Source organism: Anoplolepis gracilipes, unplaced genomic scaffold, assembly GCF_047496725.1.
Source record: "Anoplolepis gracilipes unplaced genomic scaffold, ASM4749672v1 Contig20, whole genome shotgun sequence".
Classification (NCBI taxonomy): domain Eukaryota; kingdom Metazoa; phylum Arthropoda; class Insecta; order Hymenoptera; family Formicidae; genus Anoplolepis; species Anoplolepis gracilipes.
Window position 1 is genome coordinate 298,300 of NW_027328668.1, and position 16,352 is coordinate 314,651.

Below are 16,352 nucleotides of genomic sequence, written 5' to 3' on the forward strand. Positions count from 1 at the left end.
TCTACATCGAATAAACTCTTGTTTAACTCCATTAAACGAAAAATAAAAATGTTCGGCAAACTATACATCGAAATTTTAGTTATTTAATTAAAAAAAGCGATGAACCTCCAAACGTTTTAATTAGACTTCTGATCATCTCCATACGATTTCCAAACGATTAGTTAATTTTAATTATAAAAAAATCAAAGTGATTCGGCTAACTTTACGGAGCTGGTCCTGTCGACCCTTAATAAAATTGTGATATTCGTAATCAGTAGGATATTTCGCAGGTCGCTACAGAGCGATTTTTTGAGAAAAAGATCGAAATAAAATTTTCAAAAATGTGCTGCTGATCGCGAGAGTTACCGCCGGTCGGGAGCGTCCCGTTTCACCACGTTACGATTGACCACAGCCACTTATATCGACCGATGCCTAGGGTCATCAGCAACGATTAACCAATCAGAGAGCCTCGTTTTAAACTGGCCTATTGGCGACGTGGTCAATAGACTCCCACCCACCGCGGTCAGGTGTAGCTGCGCCTTGAATTCGAAATCAATTTATTTTAAATTTTTTAGAGTCAAAAATGCAAAATCTGGCTCTGTAGCGATCTGTGTTATTATATAAAGAATATATAAAAAAAAGTTACGAAGAAATATAACTTCCTTATGAGCTAAATATTGTCGAAGCGGATATCGCTATCTGCACCTAAGGTACAGCTAACGAATCGATGTTGTCAGCACCGCTTGCTAAGGAGAGACAATAAAAGACAATAACGATGTTTTTGTCTCTTTTGAAATGCAATGATGTTTGTACGTATACAGATATACACCAATACATTAAATAAGAATTCATTTCTCAATGTTGGTGACAGTGGCGCTGGAATTTTCTCGCCGGTTCTGAGCTCCGTAAAGTTAGCCGAACTACTTTGATTTTTTTATAATTAAAATTAACTAATCGTTTGGTCATCGTTTGTTCATGATTGGTCATCTAATTAAAACGTTTGGTCATTTATCGTTTTTTTTAAATTAAATAATTAAAATTTTGAACTAAAATTAGCCGAACATTTTTATTTTTCGTCCAATCGAGTTAAACAAGAGCTTATTCGATGCAGAATCGTTAGGTCATCACGAATAAATTCTTTACAACGTTTGGTCATCCATAGTTTATCCGAAAAATGAAAAAAATCATGTGCGGTAAAATGACGACGGGCGACGTATAGTGACATAGACGTGCGCTGCGGTCACGCGCGCATGCGTTTTAGTAACTTATACAAAATTTTAAATAAATCTTTTTTAATTTTAAATAAATCCTTTTTAATAATGTAGCTATGCAAGTTGCAAACCCATGTGGAGTCGTATATGCATTGCAAAGTACATGCTTAGATGGGAATGCATCGGGGGACGGGGCGAGCCCCGTCCCCATAAAAAAATATAACAAAACTTGAGAGCGTAGAAACTACCAAGGCTGACAGTACCGTCTGGAAGTTTCAATGTAAAATTTTAATTCAACCTATGTCCGAACTCTTACACTATATTTATAATTTTTTATTCATAATCTTACAAAATAAATACTGAATGCATGGACGCACGATTCATTGAGCCATTTGCCTAACAGCGCTTCAGTCAAATAGCATTTGCTTAGGAAAATAGCATTGAAACTTCCACACAGTACTGTCAGCCTTGGTAGTTTCTACGCTCTCAAGTTTTGTTATATTTTTTATGGGGACGAGGCTTCGCCCCATCCCCCTATGCATTCCCATCTAAGCATGTACTTTGCAATACATATACGATTCCACATGGGTTTGCAACTTGTATAGCAACATAAAAAGTATTTATTAAAATTAAAAAGGATTTATTTAAAATTTTGTGTAAGTTACTAAAACGCATGCGCGCGTGACCGTAGCGCACGTCCATGTCACTATACGTCGCCCGTCGTCATTTTACCGCACATGATTTTTTTCATTTTTCGGATAAACTATGGATGACCAAACGTTGTAAAGAATTTATTTGTGATGACCTAATGATTCTGCATCGAATAAGCTCTTGTTTAACTCGATTGGACGAAAAATAAAAATGTTCGGCTAACTTTAGTTCGAAATTTTAATTATTTAATTAAAAAAAAACGATAAATGACCAAACGTTTTAATTGGATGACCAATTATGAACAAACGATGACCAAACGATTAGTTAATTTTAATTATAAAAAAATCAAAGTGGTTCGGCTAATTTTACGGAGCTGCCTAACGCTTCGTCTATAAAAGTCTATGATTTGGCTAGCCCCCACCACCGATACATTCCCTCCTGTTTCTTTTTACTCTTTCTAAACAGAGAGAACCCTGAGAGGGATCATGCCGCCGTTTTTCAGGGAATGCTTTTTCTCCGCCGTACAGTGGCGCTAACTGGATCCATTTTACGGCCTGCGGAACTACGTGGCTGGATCCACTTTCCAGTGCCACGGTAAAATGACCGATTGGTTCGAGTCCGTGCTAGATCCACAAATTGTGGTTCGTGTCTGTGCTAGATCCATAATTGTAGATCTCAAAAGTATGAAACATATAATAAATTTATTAATATATTTTATTATATATTATTAGTTGTGTGTGATCTTTTTCCACTTTAACATATATTATGAAGTAATATATACGTATATATAGAATTAAAATGCATATATTTTATTTTACATAAAATTTATTGTTTTAATAATTTCAAGAAAAAAGTATTTTAATAAATATATATGTGTATATTACTTCAATAAATATTACCAAAATGAAAGAGAAGATCATACGCAATAATGTTTTGTACTTTATTAAGTGATGTATATGTGTATCAATAAACTGACATATATATATATATATATATATATATATATAACATTTTATAATAGGAAATAAAATCAAATAACTCTTTTATTTCATATTTTATTAGTTTAAAAGTAATTATTAGATTAATAAGATATTTTTGCGATTAAAATGACACTCTGATATACATATAAGACATAAGCATAACATAAATCAGATAATTTTGAATTAGATTAACCATACATATTAATTAAATATAATCTGATTTATGTCATGTTTAGTGTCCTTTTAATCGCAAAAATCTCATTAACCCATTAAAATTATTTTCAAGTCAATAAAATGCGAAATGGAAGTTTTAGTTTTTATTTTATTCGATGTTTACATTTTATAGATAAGCGAGCTCTTTAAAAACCTTCGATGCTGGAGATTTGAGAAAGAGAGAGAGAGAGAGAGGGAGAGGGAGAGAGGGAGAGAGAGGGGGAGAGGGAGAGAAAGAGAGATGAGGGAGAGGGAGAGAGAGAGGGGGAAAAGGGAGGGAGAGAGGAAAAGGAAGGGAGAGAGGGATAGGGGGAAAAAGAGGGGGAGAGGGGGGAGGGAGAGGGAGAGGGAGAGAGAGAAAGGGGGAAAGAGGGAGGGAAGGAGGGAAGGAGGGAGAGAGGGAGAGAGGGTGGGAGGGAGGGAGGGAGGGAGGGAGAGAGGGAGGGAAGGAGGGAAGGAGGGAGAGAGGGAGAGAGGGTGGGAGGGAGGGAGGGAGAGAGGGAGAGAGAGGGAGAGAAAGAAAGAGAGGGGGAGAGAGAGAGAGAGAGAGAGAGAGAGAGAGAGAGAGAGAGAGAGAGAGAGAGAGGGGGGGGGAGAGAGGGAGAAAAAGGAGGCAAGATGGCCCACACGAAAAAGATTTTCGAAGTCTCGTCGCGGATCTCTTTTTATCTCCAATCTTTCGTATTTCATCTTGCTATAGAAAATAAAATTTTTACATTTCGCATTTTATTGGTCCGAAAATAATTGTAATGGATTAATGAGATTTTTGCGATTAAAATGACATCAAACACGACATAAATCGGATAATTTTTAATTACATAAAAAAATCAAAATATATTAATTTTTTATCAATTTATCAATTATAAACCTATTTCTGTTACTTTCAACCTCAATCTCCCTTATGTGATACAAAAAAATGGGAAGCAGGGAGAGAGCAGGTGAAGGATAGGATGAAGAGGGGTAGGGATGGGACCAATTGAAATTGGACGCGACATATGATACTGTACGGACAAGTATCAATATACGTCAGTATCTGTGTAGTGTTTACAGCAATTTCAATAAAATTCTTTCATTTTACCATATAACAGATCCAGTTGAAGAGTTTAAAAAAATTTTGTGAAAACTCTTCTCTTACTGTAAATAGATATACCGGCAAAAATAAAAAACTACACCTCATCTATAAGGCTAATTTGCTTTGTCCAAATAAAATAAAATATATTATAGATCTTTTTATAATTAAAATTGAAAATGTATTTATTAATTAGATGTTTTTAATTAAAAAAAGTAATTAATTTTCTATTTAATACAATATTTATTCTCAAAAATCATATATTTAAGAGTGACAAAATAAAAAAGTCATTTAATATACATATTATTTCAATTTAAAGATAACGATATTATTTTAATTAATAAACTATATAACCTCCTTTAGTCTTAATAATTTTTTCAAGTTTTCTTGATATACTATCAATTAAATTTTTCAAATGTTGTAAGTGCAGATTCCTCCATGCAGATTGTAGCGCTTCAAAATAGGAATTCTTATTAGTTATTCCCCATTTGTTTACTTTATTATTCAGAATCGCCCATAAATATTCAATCTTATTTATTTAACGTTGCGTATTGCATAGATTGTCAGCACCGTGAGCAGATTTTGGAACGCAGTCAATCTATCATTTTACGTCATACGCTCATGTTCATCGAACACAGTGTCATTTCATAAAGCTTAATTTGCACTGAGGAGAATCTCAGCGGAGATTGAAACGTACAAATGCGCATTGGAAATTTATATCAATCGGACTTATATCACTTACGTTAAGTTTTTCTTCGCCCATGTACTCAATATTAGTTATTAAGAAATATAGTTATCACATTTTGGTATAATTTACTTTAATAAAACTGTTTTTTTTTATGCTTCAACCGCCAATTATTCGTGTTATTTATATTTCATACTTTTGTATAATTTCCGTCTTGGTTAGGTTAGGTTATCATTATTAAAGTATGTGTTGTTTATTGTTTACAAGTGCGAGTCCGAAAGTAATAACCGAACGGTTACGTCGCGCGGGTTGCATTATATATCGATCCAGCGGACGTAACAATATTACAAATTATTATAAATTAATCATTAGCAGTTTCAGGGGAGACTGGGACTCGTTGAAACCAGGGGAAAATTGGCGTTGCGTTCCTTTTATATATTTATACAAAAGAAACTTCTATGAAAATTATTTCAAAATAGGGGAACGTGGGGTAGAACGGCCAACGTAAGCATTGAGCAAGTTTTCAACATATTAAAAAAAAATAAATCGATCTTTTTTTTACTAAAAATATTCTTTGGAATATCCACTACAAGAAAAAACACAAGTTTATTATAAAATAATAGTTTAAATAGACGAGATTATTGATTTAGTAAAAGCCTAGATTTTCGTGATATGCTTTTTATGCGGGGTATAATGGACTACCTCCAAAACTTGTTTATTTCATTAACATTGATGTCTAAAACTTAAAAGTTCTATATTATAATATGATATATAGAACATAAGAATATAGATTTGTATTTTTAAATGATAACTATAAATTAATACATAAGAACAATTCTCTTGTTATAATAAATATTTTTCTCTTTAAAACATGGAAAAATATCTTTTAATGTAATAATTTTTGGTATTAATTTTGAAAAACAGCATCTATGTATACTCTCTTTCTTTCTCTAGTATAAAAATAAAAAGTACAACATTTCGTGGGCTAATATTTCATTAAGCCTCAAAACGTATTTATTTACTTTTGATCATATAAAAAATTATAATTAATCAATATTTACATAGATACAGTATGAAATTAATAAGAAAAGATCATTTTAAAACATAAATGTATTTACGGTAATAAAAAATAGAATTTTATCATTGTTTACCTTATGTAAATATATTGAAGAATTACAACTCAGTCGCGGAGAGCACAGCAAGTGCATTAAATAATTTATAACAACTTTCAACTAAAAATATTGCGACTACTAATAACAGCACGCAGAAAGAGACACCTAATAGCAATAATTGCAACATATTTCATGACATGGTAGCATCTCTTTAAAAAGATATCGACTCTGCACCATTATACCCCGCGGTGCTGTTCTATCCCACGTTCCCCTAACTCTTTTATAACATAGGTACTGTTACAAAAATTTTAATTAAATCAATCAAAGGAGAGAAATTGGACCAGTCCCTCCCCGTAGATCACTCCTCTTCCCCCCAGTCATCCAACCGGGGCTGTGAACACGGGGGGTCCTTGGACCTCCCTCTCTCCAACCCGGCCGAAGGATCCACGGCCAATTAAAGGGAGGTGAGAAATTCATTTCAATCGATAATTGAAATAAATGCGTAAAAGAACAATTTAATGATAATTTTATCATATTTTAATTTATAATTTATGTATATATAAAATTACTTAATAAAAAATTAATATTAAAATTAATATAAAAATTTTTTTTTAAATTTTCCATTTCTCTCTCATTGTGAACGTAACCATAAAGTTCCTAGAATATATTCTACTCAGGGTTGGGCATGTATTATACATGAGGTATTAAACATTGTATTATACATGGTATTTTATAGTATAATACATTACTTACAATTAGTTTTATACACTGGGCTCTATAACATATTGGAGCGAGCCTTCCCTGTTTTAAACAAAGAACATGGAACGAGAGCCTTTCGCTAAACTCGAAACGGTACGATAACGGCATAGTATAACTAGTAGGGGCACTCTTTGTCGGTACTTTGATCTTTTTGTCTTTGATCACGTGGTATTTCGCCATGTTTTTGGACGAATATTCAGTGGCGTATCAATCGTTTAAAGAATCTGCGTTACATTTATGCCGTGAAAGGAATGTATAAAAATTTTATAAATTTTAAAAAATTAAGAAAAAGTTACAAAATTATGTAAAAAATAAAAGAAATAAAAATAATTTATAGTTTTATATTCACAAATATATAATATTGTTACCTCTGTGATACACTCTCACAGATTTCGCACTACTACATAACAATAATTGTCTGATTGGTTCCTCCCAAAAACATGGCGGATGCGCAGGACGGATCGACGCAAACCCCGAAAAAGCTCGGAGTGCCCCTACTAGTTATACTATGGTAACGGCGCGGTGGCCTGTACACGTGGTCGGAATCTTTGATTTTCTGTTAATTACGAGCTATTTAGAACGATAATCGCGACAGCTACTTGAACGCAGTAATCGCGACAGAGCAACGCCCGTCCGATTTTATTGTATATTTATATTGTTACGTCCGCGGAACGATATCGATATTATTTCCGAACGCGCGCGATGCAACTATTCGACTTTACTATACACACTCGCAATAAAGCGCACACGCAATAAAGAAGATTTCTTGAAATACACAACGATCTTTATAAAAATAGTAATTATATAGATTATAATTAAAATTCTCATTAATAATCTCTTTTGAACAAAATCCTGAACGAGCCTTTGCTTTTTCTAAATTCTAAAATTCTAAATAATAATCTCCGTGCGATGCCCCTACGAGTGTTTTCGACGACTTCAGACCGATCGATATATTGATTTTCCGGCTCAGCTGAGAGAGTCAATCAGTATTTCTTCAAAAACGGACGACATCATGGACACAACAATATTTATATATTTTATCAAATATTGTATATTTATACTTGTATTATATTATTATGTTTTTATTATATTTTTACTTTTTTAATTATATCTTTATTATATTTTTTACTATATTTTATTATATTTTTTCTTATTTTTAAATTATATTTTTTTATAATAAGTGGATATTTTATCTGCTCACGACAATGCAAATCATTTTGTTTAAAAGTTTTATACGTCGTCTACAATGGCAGCAAGCAGTACAGAGTACAGAGTAAGTAGTAAGCAGTACGAAATGGGATTCGTTCATTTCATCGGGAGTAACGAAATGAACAAATCCCATTCTTTTTCTTCTGTCCTCTCCATATCTTCTTTTCCCTATTCCCCAGTATCGATCAGACAACATGCCTGCCCTAATACCGTCCCCTCCCCTCACCTCTTCATCCTACCCTTCACCTGCCCTCCCTGGTTCCCATTTTTTTGTATCATATACTTCGAATACTTATATTGCTTAACTTCCTCCACCTCTTTCCTTTGTCATCTCCAATTTACTTTCTTCAACCTCCCTCCTTCCCTATATCTCATTATTTTTTGAATAATGATTTTCAAAATGATACAAAAGAGCAGGAATCTAAAAGTAACAGTTACAATTCAAATATTAAAATAGAATAAAATAAAATAAAACATATATGCATCTGTTCTTTTCTATTATCCGAAGCTAACAGAATCTCTGAGCACACACGTATGCGGTTCGCGCTTGTGTACATCATTCTTTCTATCGTATCCCCTTTATTTGGCATATTGCGTGTCTTGAATCTGGGTTCTCTGCTATCCCCCAGCCCCCAATATCGATCGGGCACCATGACGGTCATGGTCATGGCATGACCTGCCCTAATACCGCCTCCCTCCCCACTTCGTCCTATCTTTCGCCTGCCTTTCCTGCTTCCCATTTTTTTTGTATTACATACTCCGGATACTTATATTCCTTAACTTCCTCCACCTCTTTCCCTTGCCATCACCAATTTACTTTTCTCAACCTCCCCCTCCCTTCCTACATTTCATTATTTTTTAAATCATGATTTTCAAAATGATACAAAAGAGCAGGAATCTAAAAGGTAGCGGTTACAATTCAAATATTAAAATAAAATAAAATAAAACATATATATTACAATATTTGAAATATAGATAAAATTTGTAAGGTAAAAATAAAAAATTAATTAATGCGAACGTGTCGGGTGTTACACAAATTTGAAGGTCATCGGTCAAAAAATGCGGGAGAAATTCTAACATTAAATCTTAGGTTCTGACCGATCATCACAATGTATAATTAATATAGTAACAAGAAATTAAAATAATATCAAAATATAAGCGACTAAATGTAAAAGTGTATATTGATGATGGTCAGAAATGTATTCGCCGCTCGCATGTGTGTTAAATTAAAATTAAGAGTTTGAAATTTATGAGATAACTAAAACATGCATCTGAATAAAAATTAAATATAAAAAAAATATAATATTCACCAAGCCTGAGACACAAAATTTATTTGTTTATTGATAAATTTATAATCGAATTCTAATTATTTTATTATTCCACTACAAAGGAATAGTACCAATGTCGCTAGACAATATGGCGACCTCTTCCTCCCCTAAAATCTTCACTCCCCGCGCCTGAAGGCTCTGCCCAGATATTTATACATCAATGCTCCTGAGAGAGACAGTTTTTTTCGGGCTTTTTTTCCTGTCGCAGTTATGCGTCGTGACGTATCGATCGTCTCATTGTGCGTAGCTACGTCAAGATAAACACTCTCGGCTAGAGTTTTGCGCTTCATTGAGATTTGTTGTAACATGGAATAGTTGATTTCTGATATGTAAACTAAACAGATATTTGAACTAAACAGATAATAACAAGAAAATATTGACAAAATATATAATAATGAAATTAAATTCTAATAAAAATATCAATTGAAAACTATATTATTTTATTGTAAATAAGACATTAATTTTTTGTGGGTACATTTTTATCCGCATTTCTCCAAACATTTGCAATGTACATACGCAGCACGTGGAAACTGCTTTTTTAATTCTGCTTTGCATATCGACAAAGTATAAGCATTTATATTTTTCGTTTTTACTTTAAAAACATTATTAGCATCTTTGAATGTATACGTTTTTGAAAGAATAGCAAATCGAGCTTCATTAACCTGATTTATTTTTTTTAAACCATATAAACGGCAAACAAATGCTTCTATTTTTTTAAAAACGTCTATGAAATTATTATCATGTAAGTTGCTTATATTTATAAAAGCTTCTTGAAATTCGATGGATTTTTTAAGTAAATTGAAAGGCCTATTTTTCCCCTTTCTGAAAAATATAGGATTATAGTTGCAACTTGTTGCATGAAAACCTGGGAGGGAAACACACAAAGAATTTCCTAAGCTTTTATGTAACTCAGTTACATATTAATAATTCATTGGTTATTTCCAACACCGACTTCTATCCAAAATTTTCATATTTTGATATTTCTTACCAGCATTTATAATACCAATATTTATAATAATATATTCACGATTTATATAGCAACATCATATTATTAGAAACTAAGATGTTGGAATAGTCCTATAGAAAATGTTAAATTACTTCGACAAAAAATTTAAAAAAACCTGCCATTGTTTAATTATCTCCGACATTATTTCTCACTTAACTCTGATTCGGGCTTTGCTGGCGATTGTACGCGCAAAACTTTTTTTTCTACAAAAAAAGAGAAGTTAGGGGATTAGCTAATCGACCACACGTGTAGCCAGGAAAACATTCGAGCCTCGTGCGTAACGTAGAAACGAATTTCGCTCTGAATAATGGAGTAATCGATATACGGCGCGGCGGAATCTCAACAAAAATTTTTATACCACAATTTCACATACTTTCAAATAATCATAACTCCACGAAAAATTGTCGTATTTGGAATTTTTTTGTAGCTTAAAGCTTCTACTTTAAAAAGCATTTATCAGATTTTGAATTTTTCCTTCCCTCTTACTACCATATTCTCAAAACTAAGGTGTTTTGTCTCCAAGAAATTGCATAGTTTGACACACTCCACCGAGTGGAATGCAACCTTTTCGTGTTGTACATACATCGCTAATACTGGCAATAATAAAAATGTATAGATAACTTTGATACGTCATAACTCCGAGAAAAAAATCATACAGACCTCAATTTTTTTTTTTAATTTGTAAAGGAAAGTCCAATTTTTACGATGATTATCATATTTGTGAAAAAAATTCATTTAGTCGCTTAATTATCTATATGTTTATAATAATTAAAGTTCAACAAATATCACAGAGTCTTTAAGATTCTAAAAAATGTATCAAATTATAAAAACGAAATATAAAATTGGACGCGATTAAAAGATTTTCTTACAAATTTTTTAAAATTGATATTTTTTTAAAAATAAAATTATCAACAAAATTAAATAAAGATTCCGAATATTACAAATTAAGATAAATATTATAAAACTAGATTAAGAAGAGCTGCGCGCGAGATAAATAGCACAAAAATAAATCTCCTCTTTAAATGATTGTAATATACAAATGATTGTAATATATAAATTTGCCCAATAATCATTAAGAGTTATTACGAGGCAAATTTCTCCCACATCGAGTGGCACGACATTGCGGCACAAGGACATATTACGGGACATAGGGGACATAACTATATAAATTTAATAATGGTTATTAGGCAAATTTATATATTGTTATGTCCCCGTATTCCACAATAATATTTACATAAACAACATTCAAAAAAAAGGGCATAAAGAACGATTTTCTTAATTTATTACCTTATGTTCCATATATCTCAGAGAAATTCAAACCTCTGATAAAAAGAGATGAATTCATAAAGAAATTAATAGACGTGTCATATGTAGGGCAGATAAAACGTACGTTGAAAACACGTGTCGGGCAGCATAAAAGATATGTAAATTTAAACATCACTCAAAAATCAATGATAACGGAACATAGATTTGATAAGAGACATGAATTTGACTAGAATAATATTCAAATCCTTGATAGGGAATCCTGCTATAAAAAAAGATTGACTTCTGAAATGTTGCACATGAAAAGACAGAAGGCAGGTTTGAATTTACAGAGCGACACGGAAAATTTACATTCTTCCTATCTCTCTATAATTGAAACTCTCAAAAAAATTTAAACTTTGTAATTACCGTACTGATGTTCTTTAATTTTTATAAAAACAACACATGATATGAAATAACAAGATCGTCAATCTAGATATATATATATATATATATATATATATACAGCGTGTCCCATCTGGAAGTGGTCATCCCCTTTTATCTTTTAAATTAAAAGAGATAAACCATAACAAGTATATACAAAATTAAATGATTTGAACTGAATTTTAATGTGAGTATAGTGATTGATTACAAAATTTATCTGTATTGAAGAACGGTATGCATAATTTTTTTTTATGATAATGTAAATATTTTGGTATAATAAAAGTTGTAGCACTGTTGTATATATATATATATATGTATATAAATATATATATATATATATATACAGGGTGTCCGTCCCGTAACTCTCAATTAATACTTTAGGGGATGAAAGAAGGTGGAATTTTGAGTAAAAAGTTTCTTTTCCGATTTTGGCTCAGACCATTATTTACCGAGTTATTAACAATTAAAGTTGACTAATCAGACGGCGCGCGACCGGAGTACTTAGGAGCGTAATATGCCATGGGATTCTTCGTGCTTACCGTACATTTTCTTCATTAAAATTTTATTGTAAATTTTCTTGTTAAATAATGAATAAATAAATAAATCAATAAATTGTTAGATAAATAAATTAAGTTTTAAAAATTTCTCAAGAAATTGAAGTTTAAGTAAAAACTGAGAGCACCATCGTTTCTATGAAAAAAATTACGTATATGTATATGACGCATGTAAAGACAATTTTTTAAGAAATTGTTTAAACAATTTATTTATTATGATAATGTTTTTTTTGTCAGTAATCTTCCTAAATACTCATGGCGAACGTCCCGTAGTTATTCCCATAACTGCTTGATTAGCCGTGAGAATTTATGCGTTAAATAATTGAATAAATGTATAAATAAATAATACATAATTAAATAAACAAAATAATAAGAAATAATAAATAAAAATAAAAAGCAATCAGAAATTTGTAAACATTTCTAACTGTATTTATTCTTCTTTATTTATTTATTTATTTATTTATTTATCTATCAATTTATTGATTTATTTATTTATTCATTATTTAACAAGAAAATTTACAATAAAATTTTAATGAAGAAAATGTACGGTAAGCACGAAGGGTCCCATGACATGCTACGCTCCTAAGTACTCTGGCCGCGCACCGTCTGATTAGTCAACTTTAATTGTTAATAACTCGGTAAATAATGGTCTGAGCCAAAATCGGAAAAGGAACTTTTTACTCAAAATTCCACCTTCTTTCACCCCCTAAAATATTAATTGAGAGTTACGGGACACCCTGTATATACATATATACATATACAGAAAACTGTCTATTTATATATATATATATATATATATATATATATATATATATTTGTCAAACGTTATATAATGTGAATTCGCAATATAAACACAATATATGTATATATATTGTGTTTATATTGAGAATTCACATTATATAACGTTTGACACAGTCACCGACACATTATGTCAATTCGTTTTTCGAGGGCAAAATAGACAGTTTCAAATAAGTGGTTCATTAACAACATTTACATACGTATTATTACCACAACATGTAACAAAAGAATACAATAAATATGCATAAGTACTACCCCAAAGAAAATTCAAATTTTTTTATTGTAATCAACAAAACTAGTGCGAAGATAATACGTACAAGTGTTTTTACGAAAGCGCAAGTCTTTTTATAAGTTTTAAATAAAAAAATTACATAAATAAATTTATTCATCATCATTCATAAGATCTTCAAAAAAAGTTGATAGAAAGAAAGAAAAAACATGTATATTAGTTAGTTTCATACATGCATGCGCGCGCGCACGCACACACACACGGGGTGGGTGCAAGGGGGGCCTTCGGCCCCCCTCCCGCATCCGCCCCGTCCACCTTGTTTCACATGTACATTGCAAGCAAAGGCAAAGTTTATATGGGTTTGCAACTTTTTACGCGAAGCGAGGTGCACGGAGTGGATGCGGGAAAGGGGCCGAAGGCCCCCCTTGTACCCCCCCCCCCCGTGTATGTGTGTGTGTGTGTGTGTGTGTGTATGTTATGAAAATATTCCCTCGTTTATATTTATATTATTCTATGCAAATAAAAATCAAATTTATTAGTACTTGAAATTCGCATATCTCGAAATTGAATATTAGTATTCTTCATCGTCATAACTTCTTCAGAAAGACTTGCATCTTCATAAAAACACTTGTACATATTATCTTTGCACTAGTTTTGTTGATTACAATAAAAGAAATTTGAGTTTTCTTTAGGGTAGTACTTATGCATATTTACCAAGAATACATATAGAAATTACTGTTAGTCAATAATGTCTATGGGGATGACGGGATGACGGACCACAGGATTCCATAAAAAATCTATGTGGACAAATCAGGTCATCCTTCAAGTTGACTGCTTCACGAAATTCGAATATATATTATTTTATATTATTTTGTTTTACTATTATAATCATAAAAGCAAAAAATTTTTAAAGTTAAAATTTTCTATCTTATATTATTCTTCAAAATAGTTTGCGTTATATAAACTATGGTACATATTATTAGAGAAAAATAGGTTATTATTATTATTATTTTTAAATGTTATATTTGCATATAAATTGAATATTCAAGTAATAAAAAAGAAATAAAGTATTTAAATTTATTATTTCATTATTCAACATTTCACGAGATACTTATTTTATTATAGATTTTTGCGAAATGTAGAATTAAATCTGTAATTATGTACACATTTTCACTTATCACGAAATAATAAATACAAGTTATCCTGTGTATTTTATATGATATAGACTGGGGTCTATATAATCCGCTTACATGCGTTTGCGGGGCTGAAAATCTATATTTAACGTTGCGTGTATTATAGATTGTCAGCACCGTGAGCAGATTTCGGACCGCAGTCAATCTGTCACATTTTACGTCATATGCTCATGTTTATCAAACACTGCGTCATTTATTCGTACAAGTTTAATTTGCACTGAGGAGAATCTCAGCGAAGATTAAAACGTACGAATGCGCACTGGACATTTGTATCAATCGGACGGATATCACTTACGTTAAGTTTTTCTTCGCCCATGTACTCAATATTAGTTATTAAAAATATAGTTATTACATTTCGATATAATTTATTTACTTTAATAAAACTATTTTCTTTATGCTCCAACCGCCAAGTATTCGTGTTATTTATATTTCATACTTTTGTATAATTTCCATGTTGGTAGGTTATCATTATTAAAGTGTGTGTTGTTTATTATTTACGAGTGTGAGTCCGAAAGTAATAGCCGAACGGTTACGTCGCGCGGGTTGCATTATATATCGATCCAGCGGACGCGTAACAATATTACAAATTATTATAAATTAACCATTAGAAGTTTTAGGGGAGACCGGGACTCGTTGAAACCAGGGGCAAATTGGCGTTGCGTTCCTTTTATATATTTATATATTTTATATTTATGCAAAAGAAACTTCCATGAAAATTATTTCAAAATAATTCTTTTATAACATAGGTATTGTTCCAAAAGTTTTAATTAAATCAATCAAAGGAGAGAAATTGGGCAATAGGAGCTACGCTTTGTAATTGTTGAGCAATTATTTATTTGTACATGCTTAAAATTGTACATGATTAAGTTAAATCAATGATTTAATTAAATCAATCAAGTGTGTAACGAGACATCCCCCGTTATTATATCCCGACCAACCATTCGGCGAACACCAGCCGGGCAAAAGCGGAGGCGCGATGCGCCCTTTTTTAATTTTCCAACTATTTGCGGCCGTTCCGACAAACAGATCTCGGCGAGCGAGAGACTAACAAGAGAAGTGTCACAACTGTCCGACATCGATTTAATTCTCTTTAAAATATGTTGTTAAACACAAAAATCTAAGAGACACCTATTTTTTATACGTTTTATAATTCATATTTAGGAGATGAAACACCCCTTTGAAAAAAAGCGGTATTTTCTTTCAAAGTCGAATATCGTCGAAACAATAAGAGATAGAAAAAAAATTGTTAAATGAAAATTTAACGGTTTGAAGAGTACTTTAAAGTTATGAGAAAAAATTTTTTATTTTTATTTTTTTTTTCAAAAAACCCCCACCATCCATATTTTTTCAAAAATTGTTAATTTTTTTTTCACCAAATTAAAGCTTATTTTTTCCGCATTCAATCATATATAATAAAGTTATTTTACGAAATATCATTTTCAAAAATTAATTTAAACACTTCTGTATATATAATATATACGCTATTCGTGATCATCCATGCTATGTGACTAAATGAGTATTGTTGAAACAATGAGACACATAAAAAATGTTTTAAGTAATATTTATATAGTTTTCTGTGTACTTTATAATTATATATATAAGTATAAACTAAAAACAATAAATTATAATAGGCAATAGAGAGCAAAAAATATGTCATAACGTACGGGATAGGTAATAATTAACGAATAAT

The 16,352-nt window shown here is 31.5% G+C and overlaps 1 protein-coding gene across 1 annotated transcript in view; it reads left to right on the forward strand.

The window, feature by feature from the left end:
- The first annotated feature begins 7,905 nt into the window (after positions 1 to 7,905).
- LOC140675677 (uncharacterized) overlaps positions 7,906 to 16,352 on the forward strand; it is a 75,877-nt gene continuing 67,430 nt past the window's right edge. Inside the window, 1 exon segment of the mRNA XM_072910294.1 lies at positions 7,906 to 7,932. Coding sequence (XP_072766395.1) covers positions 7,906 to 7,932 — 27 coding nt within the window.